This window comes from Scyliorhinus torazame, chromosome 22 (genome assembly GCF_047496885.1).
Source record: "Scyliorhinus torazame isolate Kashiwa2021f chromosome 22, sScyTor2.1, whole genome shotgun sequence".
In the NCBI taxonomy this organism is placed as follows: Eukaryota; Metazoa; Chordata; class Chondrichthyes; order Carcharhiniformes; family Scyliorhinidae; genus Scyliorhinus; species Scyliorhinus torazame.
Genome location: NC_092728.1, coordinates 30433564 through 30450712, shown reverse-complemented (window position 1 = coordinate 30450712; position 17149 = coordinate 30433564). Strand labels below are relative to the sequence as shown.

Sequence of the window (17149 nt, the reverse complement as noted above, 5' to 3'; positions counted from 1 at the left end):
GGAGATATAACCGGAGAATTTCCACCGTCTCTTAGTGAGACATAGTAATTACCGGGAGATATAACCGGAGAATTTACCCCGTCTCTCAGTGAGAGAGAGTGATCACTGGGAGATATAACCGGAGAATTTACACCGTCTCTCAGTGAGACACAGTGATCACCGGGAGATATAACCAGAGAGTTTACACCGTCTCTCGGGAGACACAGTGATAACCGGGAGATATAACCGGAGAATTTACACCGCGTCTCAATGAGACACAACGGTCACTGGGAGATATAACCGGGGAGTTTACCGTCTCTCAGTGAGGCAGTGATCACCGGGAGATATAACCAGGGAGTTTACACCGTCTCTCAGTGAGACACAGTGAATACCAGTAATATAACCGGATAATTTACACAGTCTCTCAATGAGACACAGTGATCACCAGGAGATAGATTCAGGGAGTTTACACCGTCTCTCAGTGAGACACAGTGAACACCGGGAATATAACTGGAGAGTTTACACCGTCTCTCGGGAGACACAGTGATCACCGGGAGATATAACCGGAGAATTTCCACCGTCTCTTAGTGAGACACAGTGATCACCGGGAGATATAACCGGGGAGTTTACACCGCGTCTCAGTGAGACACAGGGTTCACCGGGAGATATAACCGGAGAATTTACACCGTCTCTCAGTGAGACACAGTGATCACCGGGAATATATCCGGAGAATTTACACCATCTCTCAATGAGACACAATGATCACTGGGAGATATAACCGGAGAATTTACACCATCTCTCAGTGAGACACAGTGATCACTGGGAGATATAACCGGAGAATTTACACCGTCTCTCGGGAGACACAGTGATCACCGGGAATATAAACGGAGAGTTTACACCGTCTCTCAGTGAGACACAGTGATCACCGGGAGATATAACCGGAGATGTTACACCGTCGCTCAGTGAGACACAGTGATCACCGGGAATATAACTGGAGAGTTTACACCGTCTCTTAGTGAGACATAGTAATTACCGGGAGATATAACCGGAGAATTTACACCGTCTCTCAGTGAGTCACAGTGATCACCGGAAATATAACCGGAGAATTTACACCATCTCTCAGTGAGACACAGTGATCACCGGGAGATATAACCGGAGAATTTCCACCGTCTCTCACTGAGACACAGTAATTACCGGGAGATATAAGCAGAGAGTTTATACCGTCTCTCAATGAGACACAGTGATCACCGGGAGATATAACCGGGGAGTTTACACCGCGTCTCAGTAAGACACAGTGATCACCGGGAGATATAACCGGAGAATTTACACCGTCTCTCAGTGAGAAACAGTGATCACCGGGAATATAACCGGAGAATTTACACCGTCTCTCAATGAGACACAGTGATCACTGGGAGATATAACCGGAGAATTTACACCATCTCTCAGTGAGACACAGTGATCACTGGGAGATATAACCGGAGAATTTACACCGTCTCTCGGGAGACACAGTGATCACCGGGAATATAAACGGAGAGTTTACACCGTCTCTCAGTGAGCCACAGTGATCACTGGGAGATATAACCGGAGAATTTCCACCGTCTCTTAGTGAGACATAGTGATTACCGGGAGATATAACCGGAGAATTTACCCCGTCTCTCAGTGAGAGAGAGTGATCACTGGGAGATATAACCGGAGAATTTACACCGTCTCTCAGTGAGACACAGTGATCACCGGGAATATAACCGGAGAATTTACACCATCTCTCAGTGAGACACAGTGATCACCGGGAGATATAACCGGAGAATTTACACCGTCTCTCACTGAGACACAGTAATTACCGGGAGATATAAGCGGAGAGTTTATACCGTCTCTCAATGAGACACAGTGATCACCGGGAGATATAACCGGAGAGTTTACACCGTCTCTCGGGAGACACAGTGATAACCGGGAGATATAACCGGAGAATTTACACCGCGTCTCAATGAGACACAACGGTCACGGGAGATATAACCGGGGAGTTTACCGTCTCTCAGTGAGGCAGTGATCACCGGGAGATATAACCAGGGAGTTTACACCGTCTCTCAGTGAGACACAGTGAATACCGGTAATATAACCGGATAATTTACACAGTCTCTCAATGAGACACAGTGATCACCAGGAGATAGATTCAGGGAGTTTACACCGTCTCTCAGTGAGACACAGTGAACACCGGGAATATAACTGGAGAGTTTACACCGTCTCTCGGGAGACACAGTGATCACCGGGAGATATAACCGGAGAATTTCCACCGTCTCTTAGTGAGACACAGTGATCACCGGGAGATATAACCGGAGAATTTACACCGTCTCTCAGTGAGACACAGTGATCACCGGGAATATATCCGGAGAATTTACACCATCTCTCAATGAGACACAATGATCACTGGGAGATATAACCGGAGAATTTACACCATCTCTCAGTGAGACACAGTGATCCGTGGGAGATATAACCGGAGAATTTACACCGTCTCTCGGGAGACACAGTGATCACCGGGAATATAAACGGAGAGTTTACACCGTCTCTCAGTGAGACACGGTGATCACTGAGAGATATAACCGGAGAGTTTACACCGTCTCTCAGTGAGACACAGTAATCACCGGGAGATATAACCGGAGAGTTTACACCGTCTCTCACTGAGGCACAGTAATTACCGGGAGATATAACCGGAGAGTTTATACCGTCTCTCAATGAGACACAGTGATCACCGGGAGATATAACCAGGAAGTTTACACCGCGTCTCAGTGAGACACAGTGATCACCAGGAGATATAACCGGAGAAGTTACACCGTCGCTCAGTGAGACACAGTGATCACCGGGAATATAACTGGAGAGTTTACACCGTCTCTTAGTGAGACATAGTAATTACCGGGAGATATAACCGGAGAATTTACCCCGTCTCTCAGTGAGAGAGAGTGATCACTGGGAGATATAACCGGAGAATTTACACCGTCTCTCAGTGAGACACAGTGATCACCGGGAATATAACCGGAGAATTTACACCGTCTCTCAATGAGACACAGTGATCACTGGGAGATATAACCGGAGAATTTACACCGTCTCTCGGGAGACACAGTGATCACCGGGAATATAAACGGAGAGTTTACACCGTCTCTCAGTGAGACACAGTGATCACTGGGAGATATAACCGGAGAGTTTACACCGTCTCTCAGTGAGACACAGTGATCACCGGGAATATAACCGGAGAATTTACACCGTCTCTCAATGAGACACAGTGATCACTGGGAGATATAACCGGAGAATTTACACCATCTCTCAGTGAGACACAGTGATCACTGGGAGATAAAACCGGAGAATTTACACCGTCTCTCGGGAGACACAGTGATCACCGGGAATATAAACGGAGAGTTTACACCGTCTCTCTTTGAGACACAGTGATCACTGCGAGATATAACCGGAGAGTTTACACCGTCTCTCAGTGAGACACAGTAATCACCGGGAGATATAACCGGAGAGTTTACACCGTCTCTCACTGAGACACAATCATTACCGGGAGATATAAACGGAGAGTTTATACCGTCTCTCAATGAGACACAGTGATCACCGGGAGATATAACCGGGGAGTTTACACCGCGTCTCAGTGAGACACAGTGATCACCGGGAATATAACTGGAGAGTTTACACCGTCTCTTAGTGAGACATAATAATTACCTGGAGATATAACCGGAGAATTTACCCCGTCTCTCAGTGAGACACAGTGATCACTGGGAATATAACCGGAGAATTTACACCATCTCTCAGTGAGACACAGTGATCACCGGGAGATATAACCGGAGAATTTATACCGTCTCTCACTGAGACACAGTAATTACCGGGAGATATAAGCGGAGAGTTTATACCGTCTCTCAATGAGACACAGTGATCACCGGGAGATATAACCGGGGAGTTTACGCCGCATCTCAGTGAGACACAGTGATCACCGGGAGATATAACCGGAGAATTTACACCGTCTCTCACTGAGACACAGTAATTACCGGGAGATATAAGCGGAGAGTTTATACCGTCTCTCAATGAGACACAGTGATCACCGGGTGATATAACCGGGGAATTTACACCGCGTCTCAGTGAGACACAGTGATCACCGGGAGATATAACCGGAGAATTTACACCGTCTCTCAATGAGACACAGTGATCACTGGGAGATATAACCGGAGAATTTACACCATCTCTCAGTGAGACACAGTGATCACTGGGAGATATAACCGGAGAATTTACATCGTCTCTCGGGAGACACAGCGATCACCGGGAATATAAACGGAGAGTTTACACCGTCTCTCAGTGAGACACTGTGATCACTAGGAGATATAACCGGAGAGTTTACACCGTCTCTCAGTGAGACACTGTGATCACTGGGAGATATAACCGGAGAATTTACACCGTCTTTCAATGAGACACAGTGATCACTGGGAGATATAATCAGGCCTTGCTGATACTGAGCCGGTATAGTTGGGTGAGGTGAGACCTACCTTGCCATAAAGGCACTTGTGTGGTCCCTTTTCGATCTGTACAAGACTCCCTGCGACTAGGCCTGTGGGTTCCTCTGGTCTTTTCTCCTCTCCAGGTTTCATCGCTCTCTGAGGGCGAGGTTCCTCGAGGTCCCGGATGATTGACCGGTCAGCACCCAGCCCCAGGCCCTTGGGTCGCAGCTGATGTTCCAGAGGTTTCACATCCCTGGTGAGAGAGTGGCAGGTTCTTCTTATGGACCATCGTCACACTGAGCAGAGAAATAATGCCTCCCAAAGTATGCCCCACTAATGCCACCTACTCGCAGACAGGAAAACTGCAGTCGGCAGCAACCAACACCTCACACTAGCCCCAGCAACCCCCCCCCAAAAAAAAACTGAGATCTCCCCCTCAGACTGAACCTATCCCATCAGACTGGACTTATCCCATCAGATCCACAAAAATCCAAACGGCCACAACTCCCCCAACAGGATCCCAACCTCCGCCAACCCACGAGGGACTCCTCCCGCAGCTTCCCTCATAACAGAGGAACAAACCTATTCACTCCATAAACGCCACCACACCTGGGCAGGGGTATCCTGCTCCCATCACTCCAGACACAAGCGGGGTAACCCCCCCCCCCCTTCCACAACACAAGTGGGAAATCCCACAGGCAACCTCAGGCAGGTGTGCCATGCCCCTCCATCTCCGACAGGCTGGGGTTGCCAACTCCCCACCCCCACCCCAGGGCATCCCCTTCCTCCTCTGCAGGGGTTGGGGACCCCTCCCCGCCCTCTGCCACAGGCAGGGGCCCCCCTCACCACCTCCTCCACAATTGGGGGTGCCTCTCACCCCACCCTGCCACAGGTAGGGGCACCCCTCCCCGCCCTCTGCCACAGGGGGGGGCCCCCCTCCCCGCCCTCTGCCACAGGGGGGGCCCCCCCTCCCCGCCCTCTGCCACAGGGGGGGGCCCCCCTCCCCGCCCTCTGCCACAGGGGGGGGCCCCCGTTCCTGCCCTCTGACACAGGCGGGGGCCCCCCTCCCTGCCCTCTGCCACAGGCGGGGGCCCCCCTCCCCGCCCTCTGCCACAGGTGGGGGCACCCCTCCCCGTCCTCTGCCACAGGCGGGGGCCCCCCTCCCCGCCCTCTGCCACAGGCGGAGGCACCCCTCCCCGCCCTCTGCCACAGGCGGAGGCACCCCTCCCCGCCCTCTGCCACAGGTGGGGGCACCCCTCCCCGCCCTCTGCCACAGGCGGAGGCACCCCTCCCCGCCCTCTGCCGCAGGTGGGAGCCCCCCTCCCCACCCTCTGCCACAGGCGGGGACACCCCTCCCCACCCTCTGCCACAGGCAGGGACACCCCTCCCCACCCTCTTCCACAGGTAGGGGCCCCCCTCCCCGCCCCCTGCCACAGGCAGGGACACCCCTCCCTGCCCTCTGCCACAGGTGGGGGCCCCCCTCCCCGCCCTCTGCCACAGGCGGAGGCACCCCTCCCCGCCCTCTGCCGCAGGTGGGAGCCCCCCTCCCCACCCTCTGCCACAGGCAGGGACACCCCTCCCCACCCTCTGCCACAGGCAGGGACACCCCTCCCACCCTCTTCCACAGGTAGGGGCCCCCCTCCCCGCCCCCTGCCACAGGTGGGGGCACCCCTCCCCGCCCCCTGCCACAGGTGGGGGCACCCCTCCCCGCCCCCTGCCACAGGTGGGGGCACCCCTCCCCGCCCCCTGCCACAGGTGGGGGCACCCCTCCCCGCCCCTGCCACAGGTGGGGGCACCCCTACCCACCCTCTGCCACAGGTAGGGGCGCCCCTCCCCGCCCTCTGCCACAGGCGGGGACACCCCTCCCCGCCCTCCGCCACAGGTGGGGACACCCCTCCCCGCCCTCCGCCACAGGTGGGGACACCCCTCCCCGCCCTCCGCCACAGGCGGGGGCACCCCTCCCCGCCCTCCGCCACAGGTGGGGACACCCCTCCCCTCCCCCACAGATGGGGAATCCCCTCCCTTCTCGCAGTAATAGGAAAGTTAATCCCTCTCACACTGACAGATCCAGCCGGGGTGGGTGCTAGCCCTGCAATGGGTAGGGGAGTGGTACTCACTGCTTGAAGGTGCGTCCAATGCCCTCACCCTCCTTCCAGCCCATCCCCCGCAGCATGGCCAGGCCGTAAGCATCCACAGGAACTGACTCGTAGTCTGCGTCTGTGGACTAAGCACAGGGAACACACCAGCCAGTGTGGGTCAGCTCTGCCTTCACCATTGAGCAGCCGTGCTGCTGGGTTAAAGCAAACCGTGCAGTACAACCAGGCCATTCCCTCGCCTCGCTATACTGAATTGATTGGAAAAGGAGCCTAGCAGGGAACCCTAGCAGCAATGGCAGGGTTTCTTTGGGGTTATTCGCGACGCACAGCAGAATTTCATCCTAAGGAGGAGGAAACATGCTGAGGGGAGGACAAGGCATCCATGGCTGACGAGAGGAGTCAAGGAAAGCATAAAAGCAAAAGAAAATGCATACAAAGTGGCGAGGATTAGTGGGAAACCAGAGGTCTGGGAATCCTTTAAAAGCGAGCAGACGACAACTAAAAAAGCAATAAGGGGAGAGAAGATGAAATATGAGTGCAAGCTAGCTCGTAATATAAAAGAAGACAGGAAGAGTTTTTTTCAATATATAAAAGGTGAGGCAAAATTAGCCGGTGACCAGTGGTGTGCCTCAGGGGTCTGTTGGGACCACAACTTTTCACAATATACATTAATGATCTGGAAGAAGGAACTGAAGGCACTGTTGCTAAGATTGCAGATGATACAAAGATCTGCAGAGGGACAGGTAGTATTGAGGAAGCAAGGGGGCTACAGAAGGATTTGGACAAGCTAGGAGAGTGGGCAATGAAGTGGCAAATGAAATTCAATTTGGAAAAGTGTGAGGTTATGCACTTTGGAAGGAGGTATAGACTATCTTCTAAATGGGGAAATGCTTAGGAAATCAGAAGTACAAAGGGATTTGGGAGTCCTTTTTCATGATTCTCTTAAGGTTAATGTGCAGGTTCAGTCGGCAGTTAAGAAGGCAAATGCAATTTACCGTGGGGCAGCACGGTAGCATAGTGGTTAGCACAATTGCTTCACAGCTCCAGGGTCCCAGGTTCGATTCCCGGCTTGGGTCACTGTCTATGTGGAGTCTGCACGTTCTCCCCGTGTGTGCGTGGGTTTCCTCCGGCTGCTCCGGTTTCCTCCCACAGTCCAAAGATGTGCAGGTTTGGTGGATTGGCCATGCTAAATTGCCCTTAGTGTCCAAAATTACCCTTAGTGTTGGGTGAGGTTACTGGGTTATGGGGATAGGGTGGAGGTTTGGGTAGGGTGCTCTTTCCAAGAGCCGGTGCAGACTCGATGGGCCGAATGGCCTCCTTCTGCACTGTAAATTCTATGATCTATGATCAATGTTCGCATTCATGTCAAGAGGGCTAGAAAACAAGACCAGGGATGTACTTCTGAGGATGTATAAAGCTCATTTGGAGTATTGTGAGCAGTTTTGGGCCCCATATCTAAGGAAGGATGTGCTGGACCTGGAAAGGTTCCAGAGGAGGTTCACAAGAATGATCCCTGGAATGAAGAACTTGTCGTATGAGGAACGGTTGAGGATTCCGGATCTGTACTCATTGGAGTTTAGAAGGATGAAGGGGGGATCTTATTGAAACTTACAGGATACTGCGAGGCCTGGATAGAGTGGACGTGGAGAGGACGTTTCCACTTGTAGGAAAAACTAGAAGCAGAGGACACAATCTCAGACTAAAGGGACGGTCCTTTAAAACAGAGGTGAGGAATTTTTTCAGCCAGAGGGTGGTGAATCTGTGGAACTCTTTGCCACAGAAGGCTGTGGAGGCCAAATCAGATTGTCTTTAAGGCAGAGATAGGCAGGTTCTTGATTGACAAGGGGTTTATGGGGAGAAGACAGGAGATTGGCGGAACAGATTCGATGGGCCGGAGTGGCCTAATTCTGCTCCTATGTCTTATGGAAAGGGGGTGGGGGGGGGGGGGGCAACTTCAGGCGTCAGCACTACAAAATTAAATATTGTACAGAATTTGCCTTTGAGTTAAACCAACATATAAAGAGTAGTGTAAATTGTCATTGGACACAATTCTGATGAGATGCTGCATTGATGGGTCAGATACTTGTGTACCTTCCTCAAAATAAATGGAAGAACATTAAACCGGGGAGAGCTGTAAAACAGGATGTTGACTCCCAACCACCTGGTGTATTACTCTTGCAACTACTGGGAACAGACTCTCAATTTGTCACAGAGAGATTGCTGAAAGAAAGGCTTCGCAAATCTGTACTCTGCCTGAGGACCTTTCTGCTTAATGTCTCTACTCTGTCCAAGGACCTATCTCATAGATCATAGAATTTACAGTGCAGAAGGAGGCCATTCGGCCCATCGAGTCTGCACCGGCCCTTGGAAAGAGCACCCCACTTAAGCCCACACCTCCACCCTACCCCTGCAACCCAGCAACCCCACCTAACCCAAGGGAAATTTAGCATGGCCAATCCACCTAACCCTGCACATCTTTGGACTGTGGGAGGAAACCGGAGCATCCGGAGGAAACCCACGCAGACACGGGGAGAACGTGCAGTCTCCGCACAGACAGTGACCCAAGCCAGGAATCGAACCTGGGACCCTGGCGCTATGAAGCAACTGTGCTAACCACTATGCTACCGTGCTGCTTCAAGTCTCGCAGAAGATGGTCACACGATTACAGGGCGTTTAACACAAAGGGCCTGAACTGGGGAGGCCAGTTACATTGTTGCTGTTCTAGGCGGGGGGGAGGGGGTTCCCCGAGTTAAGGCCACACTGAATTTCAGCACCGTGTATCATTCTTCTCTTCACAAATCAGATCAACATTTCAATCTAGATTTTCCAGAACTGTCTGATCCAGGGGAGAGCATTGTTAGCTTGAAAGGAGCAAATGTCAATTTGAGTATAATGTGGGTTGGCGCCGGAGAAGTGAGAATGGTACGGTTGTATTAGCTACAGAGTTGAATTGATTTGTAAATACAGTTTTGTAGTTGTTTCCCTAACATCAGTTGATTTCTCTGATCAATTATCTTTCGAGAATCAAGACTGGGTCAGTGTCCCAGTGGATGCCAGGTAGTGGCCCAGTGGGTGCCAGGAAGTGGCCCAGTGGGTGGCAGGAAGTGGCCCAGTGGGTGGCAGGAAGTGGCCCAGTGGGTGGCAGGAAGTGGCCCAGTGGGTGGCAGGAAGTGGCCCAGTGGGTGGCAGGTCGTGGCCCAGTGGGTGCCAGGTCGTGGCCCAGTGGGTGCCAGGTCGTGGCCCAGTGGGTGCCAGGTCGTGGCCCAGTGGGTGCCAGGAAGTGGCCCAGTGGGTGCCAGGAAGTGGCCCAGTGGGTGCCAGGAAGTGGCCCAGTGGGTGCCAGGAAGTGGCCCAGTGGGTGCCAGGAAGTGGCCCAGTGGGTGCCAGGAAGTGGCCCAGTGGGTGCCAGGAAGTGGCCCAGTGGGTGCCAGGAAGTGGCCCAGTGGGTGCCAGGAAGTGGCCCAGTGGGTGCCAGGAAGTGGCCCAGTGGGTGCCAGGAAGTGGCCCAGTGGGTGCCAGGAAGTGGCCCAGTGGGTGCCAGGAAGTGGCCCAGTGGGTGCCAGGAAGTGGCCCACATGACTGTTAAGGTTGGATAGTCTCAGAACCAACATCCCAAATGTGGGAGGACAGAAAGGTACGAAACAAGCAGTTTTCCATCACAATCATACATCGTTGTCCCCTTTCCCTGGTAAGAGGGTGGCTCTCCCTCCCTTGGAGGGCCGAACTAACTCTGGAGTTATGACCACCCTGCAACTTCTTCGCAGCTGGAAATCAGAAACGCCAGCTGGAATGTCAATCCAGGAGTGAACACATCTCTTCCATGTCAATAGGTTATCCAGTTTCTCTCAATTAATCCTCCTCATTCCCCCTGGCAGGAACCAGGCTGGGAGGCGTCGGACTGGGATTACTGAGAGGACCCGAGGTGGGGGTCAATGCAAAGCTGTGCATGGACAACCCGTGCCTGGGTTGGCCCTTCACCTACCGACTCTGGGCGTAGCTCCACGTTGATCTTGTCACCGTCCTCAAAACCACTGGGTGCCTGGTTCTGTTTCAGCAGTGGGATGCTGAGGTCCGGATCATCCCGGGAGCCTTCTGTCCATTTCTGCTGGTATCTCTGAGACTCTGAGGGCAGATGGGAAGGAGAGTGAGTGGAGGGAGGGAGGGCAACGGGGGTGGGAGGGCGTTAGCGAGCGGAGGAGCAGAGGGGAGGAGGACAGCAAGCCGGGGGAGGGGTTCACACACTTTCCCAGCAAACCGACTACAACTACACCCCTCACACATACTAGGCACGCACCACTTGATGCACATGCCACTCCCTCATCCACTCTTTCCCCTCCCGATGCCTCGTTCCCCACCCCTCGTTCTCTCCCTACGGGCCCTTCCCTCCCATTCTATTCACCTCCCTTCTAGTCCGTTCCCTCCCATTCCCCCATTGACTTTCCTTCTATCCCACTCCCTCCCATTCCCCCATCGACCTTCCTTGTATCCCACACTCTCCCATTCCCCCATCTGCTTTCCTTCTAGCCCACTCCCTCCCATTATCCCAGCGAAGTTACTTCTATCCCACTCCCTCCCATTATCCCACCAGAGTTACTCCTATTCCACTCCCACCCATTATCCCATCAGAGTTACTTCTATCCCACTCCCTCCCATTACTCCATCGGGATTACTCCTATCCCACTCCCTCCCATTATCCCATTGACGTTCCTATCCTATTCCCTCATCGACATTCCTTCTATCCCAATCCCTTCCATTCCCCCATCGACATTCCATCTAGCCCACTCCCTCCCATTGACTTTCTTTCTAGCCATTCCCTCCCATTCCTCGATTGACGTTCCTTCTATCCCACTCTCTTCCATCGACGTTCCTTCTATCCCATTCCCTCCCATTCCTCATCGATGTTCCTTCTATCCAACTCCCTCCCATACTCCCATCAACATTCCTTCTGTACAATTCCCTTCCCTTCGCACTTCAACATTCTTTCTATCCCACCCCCTCCCATTCCCCCATCGACGCACCTTCAATCAATTCTTGCACCGCCCTAGACAGAACCTCGGAGTCCTCCTGTTTCGCGCCTGGCTTCTCCTCCTTCACTTTATCCCCAGGCTCTGGCCTGTGCCAACGGTTCTTCTGGATGAGAGGGATGATGAGCTCCCGGGGTTTCTCTCGGGGCTTCACACTGAGTAAGAGAAAGAGAGTGAGAGAGCAAGTGAGAGGGGCAGAGCCAGCCGGCGGGGGAAGAATTTCCTTTCGACTTTGCTCATGTTTTAAGCCCACAGTGAATAGTTAAAGTTTGTATTAAATCTTCCTCGGCAAACATTGATCTTTACCCAGCTATGACTGCGTTTTGATCAATTGATCGATACCGGTTTTCCCAGTCGTGTTCTTTTCAAATGCACAAGTGGTATATTGACTTTGTTCCCCATTTTGCAAGCACAAATACCAAAATAAGTTGTCTATTGTTTATCAGAAGTCTTATTTCTCTGCATTCATTAAGATGTAAATGTCAGGTTGGTCCACGAGGGCCATAGGCGGTTCTCCCCTTTGGAGCGAGAACTGACTGGTGCCGATTTAACCGGGTCGGCAAACCTCAGGCGAAATCGAGAAGCCGGGGCTCTTTCATGGATAACCTCAGGTTGGTACGGGAATTAACTCCGGGCTGTTGGCTTCGCTCTGCATCACAAACCAGCCGTCTGGCCAACTGAGCAAACGGACCCCTTGGTCTACGGGCCTGGAATATGTGGGGGTGGTCACCTTGTGTGAAGCATCGGGAGGTGAAGTTTGAAAACACAGGAAATCCAACAATGGGATTGTTTGACTTCTGCAATAGCTTTGTGTCAGCATGAACTGCAGGTGCTGCAGTCTCACAAGTGCCTGGGAATGCCTTGAGACTCATGTTGAGACTGGACCAGACCCCGCAAGGCTGTAATGGAACCGGATATTTGTGGGGGTGGGGGTGGGTAGAATCCTTATGTAGTGTAGCAGGAGTCCATTCGGCCCATCAAGTCAACACCGAGCCTTCGAAGTAGACCTCCATCTCCATAACCCTATCCCCGTATGGGCTCCAGGGTCCCAGGTTCGATTCCCGGCTTGGGTCGCTGTCCGCGCGGAGTCTGCACATTCTCCCCGTGTCTGCGTGGGTTTCCTCCCACAAGTCCCGAAAGAGATGCTGTTAGGTGAAATGGACATTCTGAATTCTCCCTCAGTGTAGCCGAACAAGCGCCGGAATGTGGCGACAAGGGGATTTTCACAGTAACTTCATTAGGGCAGCATGGTAGCATTGTGGGTAGCACAATTGCTTCACAGCTCCAGGGTCCCAGGTTCGATTCCGGCTTGGGTCACTGTCTGTGCGGAGTCTGCACATCCTCCCCGTGTGTGCGTGGGTTTCCTCCGGGTTCTCCGGTTTCCTCCCACAGTCCAAAGATGTGCAGGTTAGGTGGATTGGCCATGATAAATTGCCCTTCGTGTCCAAATTAGCCCTTAGTGTTGGGTGGGGTTACTGGGTTATGGGGATAGGGTGGAGGTGTTGACCTAGGGTGGGGTGCTCTTTCCAAGAGCCGGTGCAGACTCGATGGGCCGAATGGCCTCCTTCTGCAGTGTAAATTCTATGAACATTGCAGTGTTAATGTAAGCCTATTTATGACACTAATAAAGATTAGGATTATTAATCGAACTTGCACATCTTTGGACTGTGGGAGGAAACCGGAGCACCCGGAGGAAACCCACGCAGACACGGGGAGAACGTGCAAACTCGACACAGTCAGCCGTGGCCGGAATTGAACCCGGGTCCCTGGCACTGTGCGGCAGCAGTGCTAACCACTGTGCCACCCCCTTATGCTGTGGAAAAATATATTTTGTATTAATCATATCTTATTCGTTTCAATATTCAATAAATTTGTCGTTCAACACATTACTTGTCATAGTCACTCGATCCTTTTTTGTTCAGAGTACGGATCCTAATGCAGAGTGAGACTTTGAACCCCCCTCCGCCAAACCTTTACACTCTCTACTCTTCCCTGCATGGCTATGTTCGTTGCCGGGTTTCGCTGGAAAGGGAGCGCATGGTGTCTGCTGGCACCATCAAGAGCTTCCAGGCCCCTTAGGCACTGGGCGCACTCACACAACAGCATTCCATAGTGGTCAAAGTCTGCAAGTACACCATGACCACAATAGAAAACATTTACAAATCAGAGAGATGTCCATTCAAATTAACAGTGAATACGAATGAAAGTGGGAGCAGAGGGTGGTGGGCGGAAAGTGAATCTCGGCACAGGGCGATGAATACCAGCTGCATTTCTTCAGCATCCGTCACAACAACTGCGACAGCAAATTTCCACACAGCAAGATCCCACACACCAATGAGATAAAGGAGCGCATCATATATTACTTTATACACCATGTTGTTAAAGGATCAATATCAACCTCAGGATACCGATTCCCTCTTCCCAAAGGGATTCCTTACATCCACCCGAGAGGGGGCAGTTCGGGGCTCGGTAAGGGTGGCAGGGGGAATATCGGAATGGGTAACTGGAGAAGAGAAAGCGATGTCAGTCTCTGTATTCATAGAATAGAATTTTACAGTGCAGAAGGAGGCCATTCGGCCCATCCTCGGAAAGAACACCCCACTTTTATTCTAAGGCTGTGCCCCCGGGTCCTAGTCTCCCCTGCCAATGGAAACAACTTCCCTACGTCCACCCTATCTAAGTCATTCATTATCTTGTACGTTTCTATTAGATCTCTCCTAAACTCTAATGAATATAATCCCAGGATCCTCAGACGTTCATCGTATGTTAGGCCGACCATTCCTGGGATCATCCGTGTGAATCTCCGCTGGACCCGCTCCAGTGCCAGTATGTCCTTCCTGAGGTGTGGGGCCCAAAATTGCTCAAAGTATTCTAAATGGGGCCTAACTAATGCTTTATAAAGCTTCAGAAGTACATCCCTGCTTTTATATTCCAAACCTCTTGAGATGAATGACAACATTGCATTTGCTTTCTTAATTACAGACTCAATCTGCAAGTTTACCTTTAGAGAATCCTGGACTAGGACTCCCAAGTTTCTTTGCACTTCAGCATTATGAATTTTGTCACCGTTTAGAAAATAGTCCATGCCTCTATTCTTTTTTCCAAAGTGCAAGACCTCGCACTTGCCCACGTCGAATTTCATCAGCCAGTTCTTGGACCACTCTCCTAAACTTTCTAAATCTTTCTGCAGCCTCCCCACCTCCTCCATACTACCTGCCCCTCCACCTATCTTTGTATCATCGGCAAACTTGGCCAGAATTCCCCCAGTCCCGTCATCTAGATCGTTAATATATAAAGAGAACAGCTGTGGCCCCAACACTGAACCCTGCGGGACACCACTTGTCACCGGTTGCCATTCCGAAAAAGAACCTTTTATCCCAACTCTCTGCCGTCTGCCTGACAGCCAATCGTCAATCCATGTTAGTACCTTGCCTCGAATACCATGGGCCCTTATGTTACTCAGCAGTCTCCCGTGAGGCACCTTATCAAAGGCCTTTTGGAAGTCAAGATAGATAACATCCATTGGCTCTCCTTGGTCGAACCTATTTGTTACCTCTTCAAAGAACTCTTAACATGTTTGTCAGGCACGACCTCCCCTTACCAAATCCATGCTGACTTGTCCTAATCCGACCCTGCACTTCCAGGAATTTAGAAATCTCATCCTTAACAATGGATTCTAGAATCTTGCCAACAACCAAGGTTAGGCTAATTGGCCTATAATTTTCCATCTTTTTCCTTGTTCCCTTCTTGAACAGGGGGGTTACAACAGCGATTTTCCAATCCTCTGGGACTTTCCCTGACTCCAGTGACTTTTGAAAGATCATAACTAACGCCTCCACTATTTCTTCAGCTATCTAGACTGGAAATGGAGGTATTGCCAGTGATGGGGAAATGGCAGACACATTGAACAATGACTTTGCCTCAGTGTTTACAATAGAAAAGGAGGATAACTTGCCAGAAGTCCCGAGGACGTGAATAGTGGATCGGAGACAAGGACTAAATAAGATCATCGTAAGCAAAACATCGATGATGAGAAAATTAATGGGACAAATCCCCAGGACCTGACTGTTTCTATCCGAGGGTGTTAGAGGAAGTAGAGGAGCACATTGCGGAGTTGGGGCTGGTTTAATACAGTGGGCTAATCAGCTGGCTTGTAATGCAGAACAAGGCCAGCAGCGCGGGTTCAATTCCCGTACCGGCCTCCCCGAACAGGCGCCGGAATGTGGCAACCAGGGGCTTTTCACAGTAACTTCATTGAAGCCTATTTGTGACAATAAGTGATTATTATTATTACATTGTAGATGTGGTGTCCCCACCTGTGTTGGGGCCTGAGTTATTCACTTTTCATGAATGACTTGGATGATGGCATAGAGAGTCAAATATCCAAATTTGCTGATGATACAAACTTAGGCGGCATTGTGGAGAGCCTAGGCGATAGCATAAATTGCATGGAGACATTAGACAGCATAGGTGAATGGGTACAATTGTGGCTGATGGAATTCAATGTAAGCAAATATGAGGTTGTCCATTTTGGACCAAAAAAGGATGGAGCAGAGTACTTTCTAAAAGGAAAGAGGTTCGGTACAGTGGTTGTCCAAAGAGACTTGGGGGTTCAGGTGCATAAATCCTTAAAATGCCAGGAAAACGTGCAGAAAATAATCAAGAATACTAATGGAATGCTAGCCTTTATATCTAGAGGATTGGAATATAAAGAGTTATATGCTGCAGCGGCACACAACTTTGGTTACACCCCATAGATAAAAGCAAATTACTGCAGATGCTGGAATCTGAAACAAATACAGGACCACCTCAGCAGGTCTGACAGCAGCTTTGGAGAGAAAAGGGAGCTTTGACAAAGAATCATCCAGACTAAAAAACTTTAGCTACCTTTTCTCCCCACAGATACTGTCAGACCTGCTGAGATTGTCTAGGATTTCCTGGTTAGACCCCTCTTGGGAGTCACTGTGAGCCGTTCTGGGCACCACACCGTAGGAAGGATAATTTGGCCTTGGAGCGAGTGAAATGTAGGTTTACAAAAGTGATCAAACTGTTCAAGATAACAACAGGAAAAGACAGGGTAGATAAAGTTAAATAATTGCCACTGGAGATTCTAAAAGGAGGGAGCACAGTCTAAAAATTAGGGCTAGACCATTCAGGAGAGATGTTCAGAAGAATTCTTCATTCAAAGGGTGCTAGAGGTTTGGAGCTACCTCCCACAACCAACAGTTGAAGCTAGGTCAATTGTTTTTTTTTAATTTAGAGAGTCCAATTCATTTTTCCAATTAAGGGGCAATTTAGCGTGGCCAATCCACCTACCTTGCACAAAACCCACGCAAAGACTCCACACAGTGATCCAGAGCCAGGATCGAACATGGGACCTCGGCACCGTGAGGCTGCAGTGCTAACCCACTGCGCTACCATGCTGCCCTCTAGATCAATAGTTAATATGAAATGTGAGATAGGCAGATTTTTGTTAAGCCAAAATATTAAAGGATATGATCAAAGGCAGATATAGGGAGTGAGATCACAGATCAGCCATGATCTCAACAGGCTCAAGGTGCTGAATGGCCTACTC

At 51.0% G+C, this 17149-nt stretch overlaps 1 protein-coding gene across 2 annotated transcripts in view; it reads right to left on the bottom strand.

The window, feature by feature from the left end:
* The window catches only part of gpkow (G patch domain and KOW motifs), a 69513-nt gene that overhangs the window by 51337 nt on the left and 1027 nt on the right, over positions 1-17149 (bottom strand). For both annotated transcript variants that reach the window (XM_072488012.1, XM_072488011.1), the window contains exons 2-5: positions 11569-11729; positions 10533-10672; positions 6572-6678; positions 4503-4707 (exon numbers count right to left, since the gene is read on the bottom strand). In XM_072488012.1, coding sequence (XP_072344113.1) covers positions 4503-4707; positions 6572-6678; positions 10533-10672; positions 11569-11729 — 613 coding nt within the window. The remainder of the gene's footprint in view (positions 1-4502; positions 4708-6571; positions 6679-10532; positions 10673-11568; positions 11730-17149) is intronic.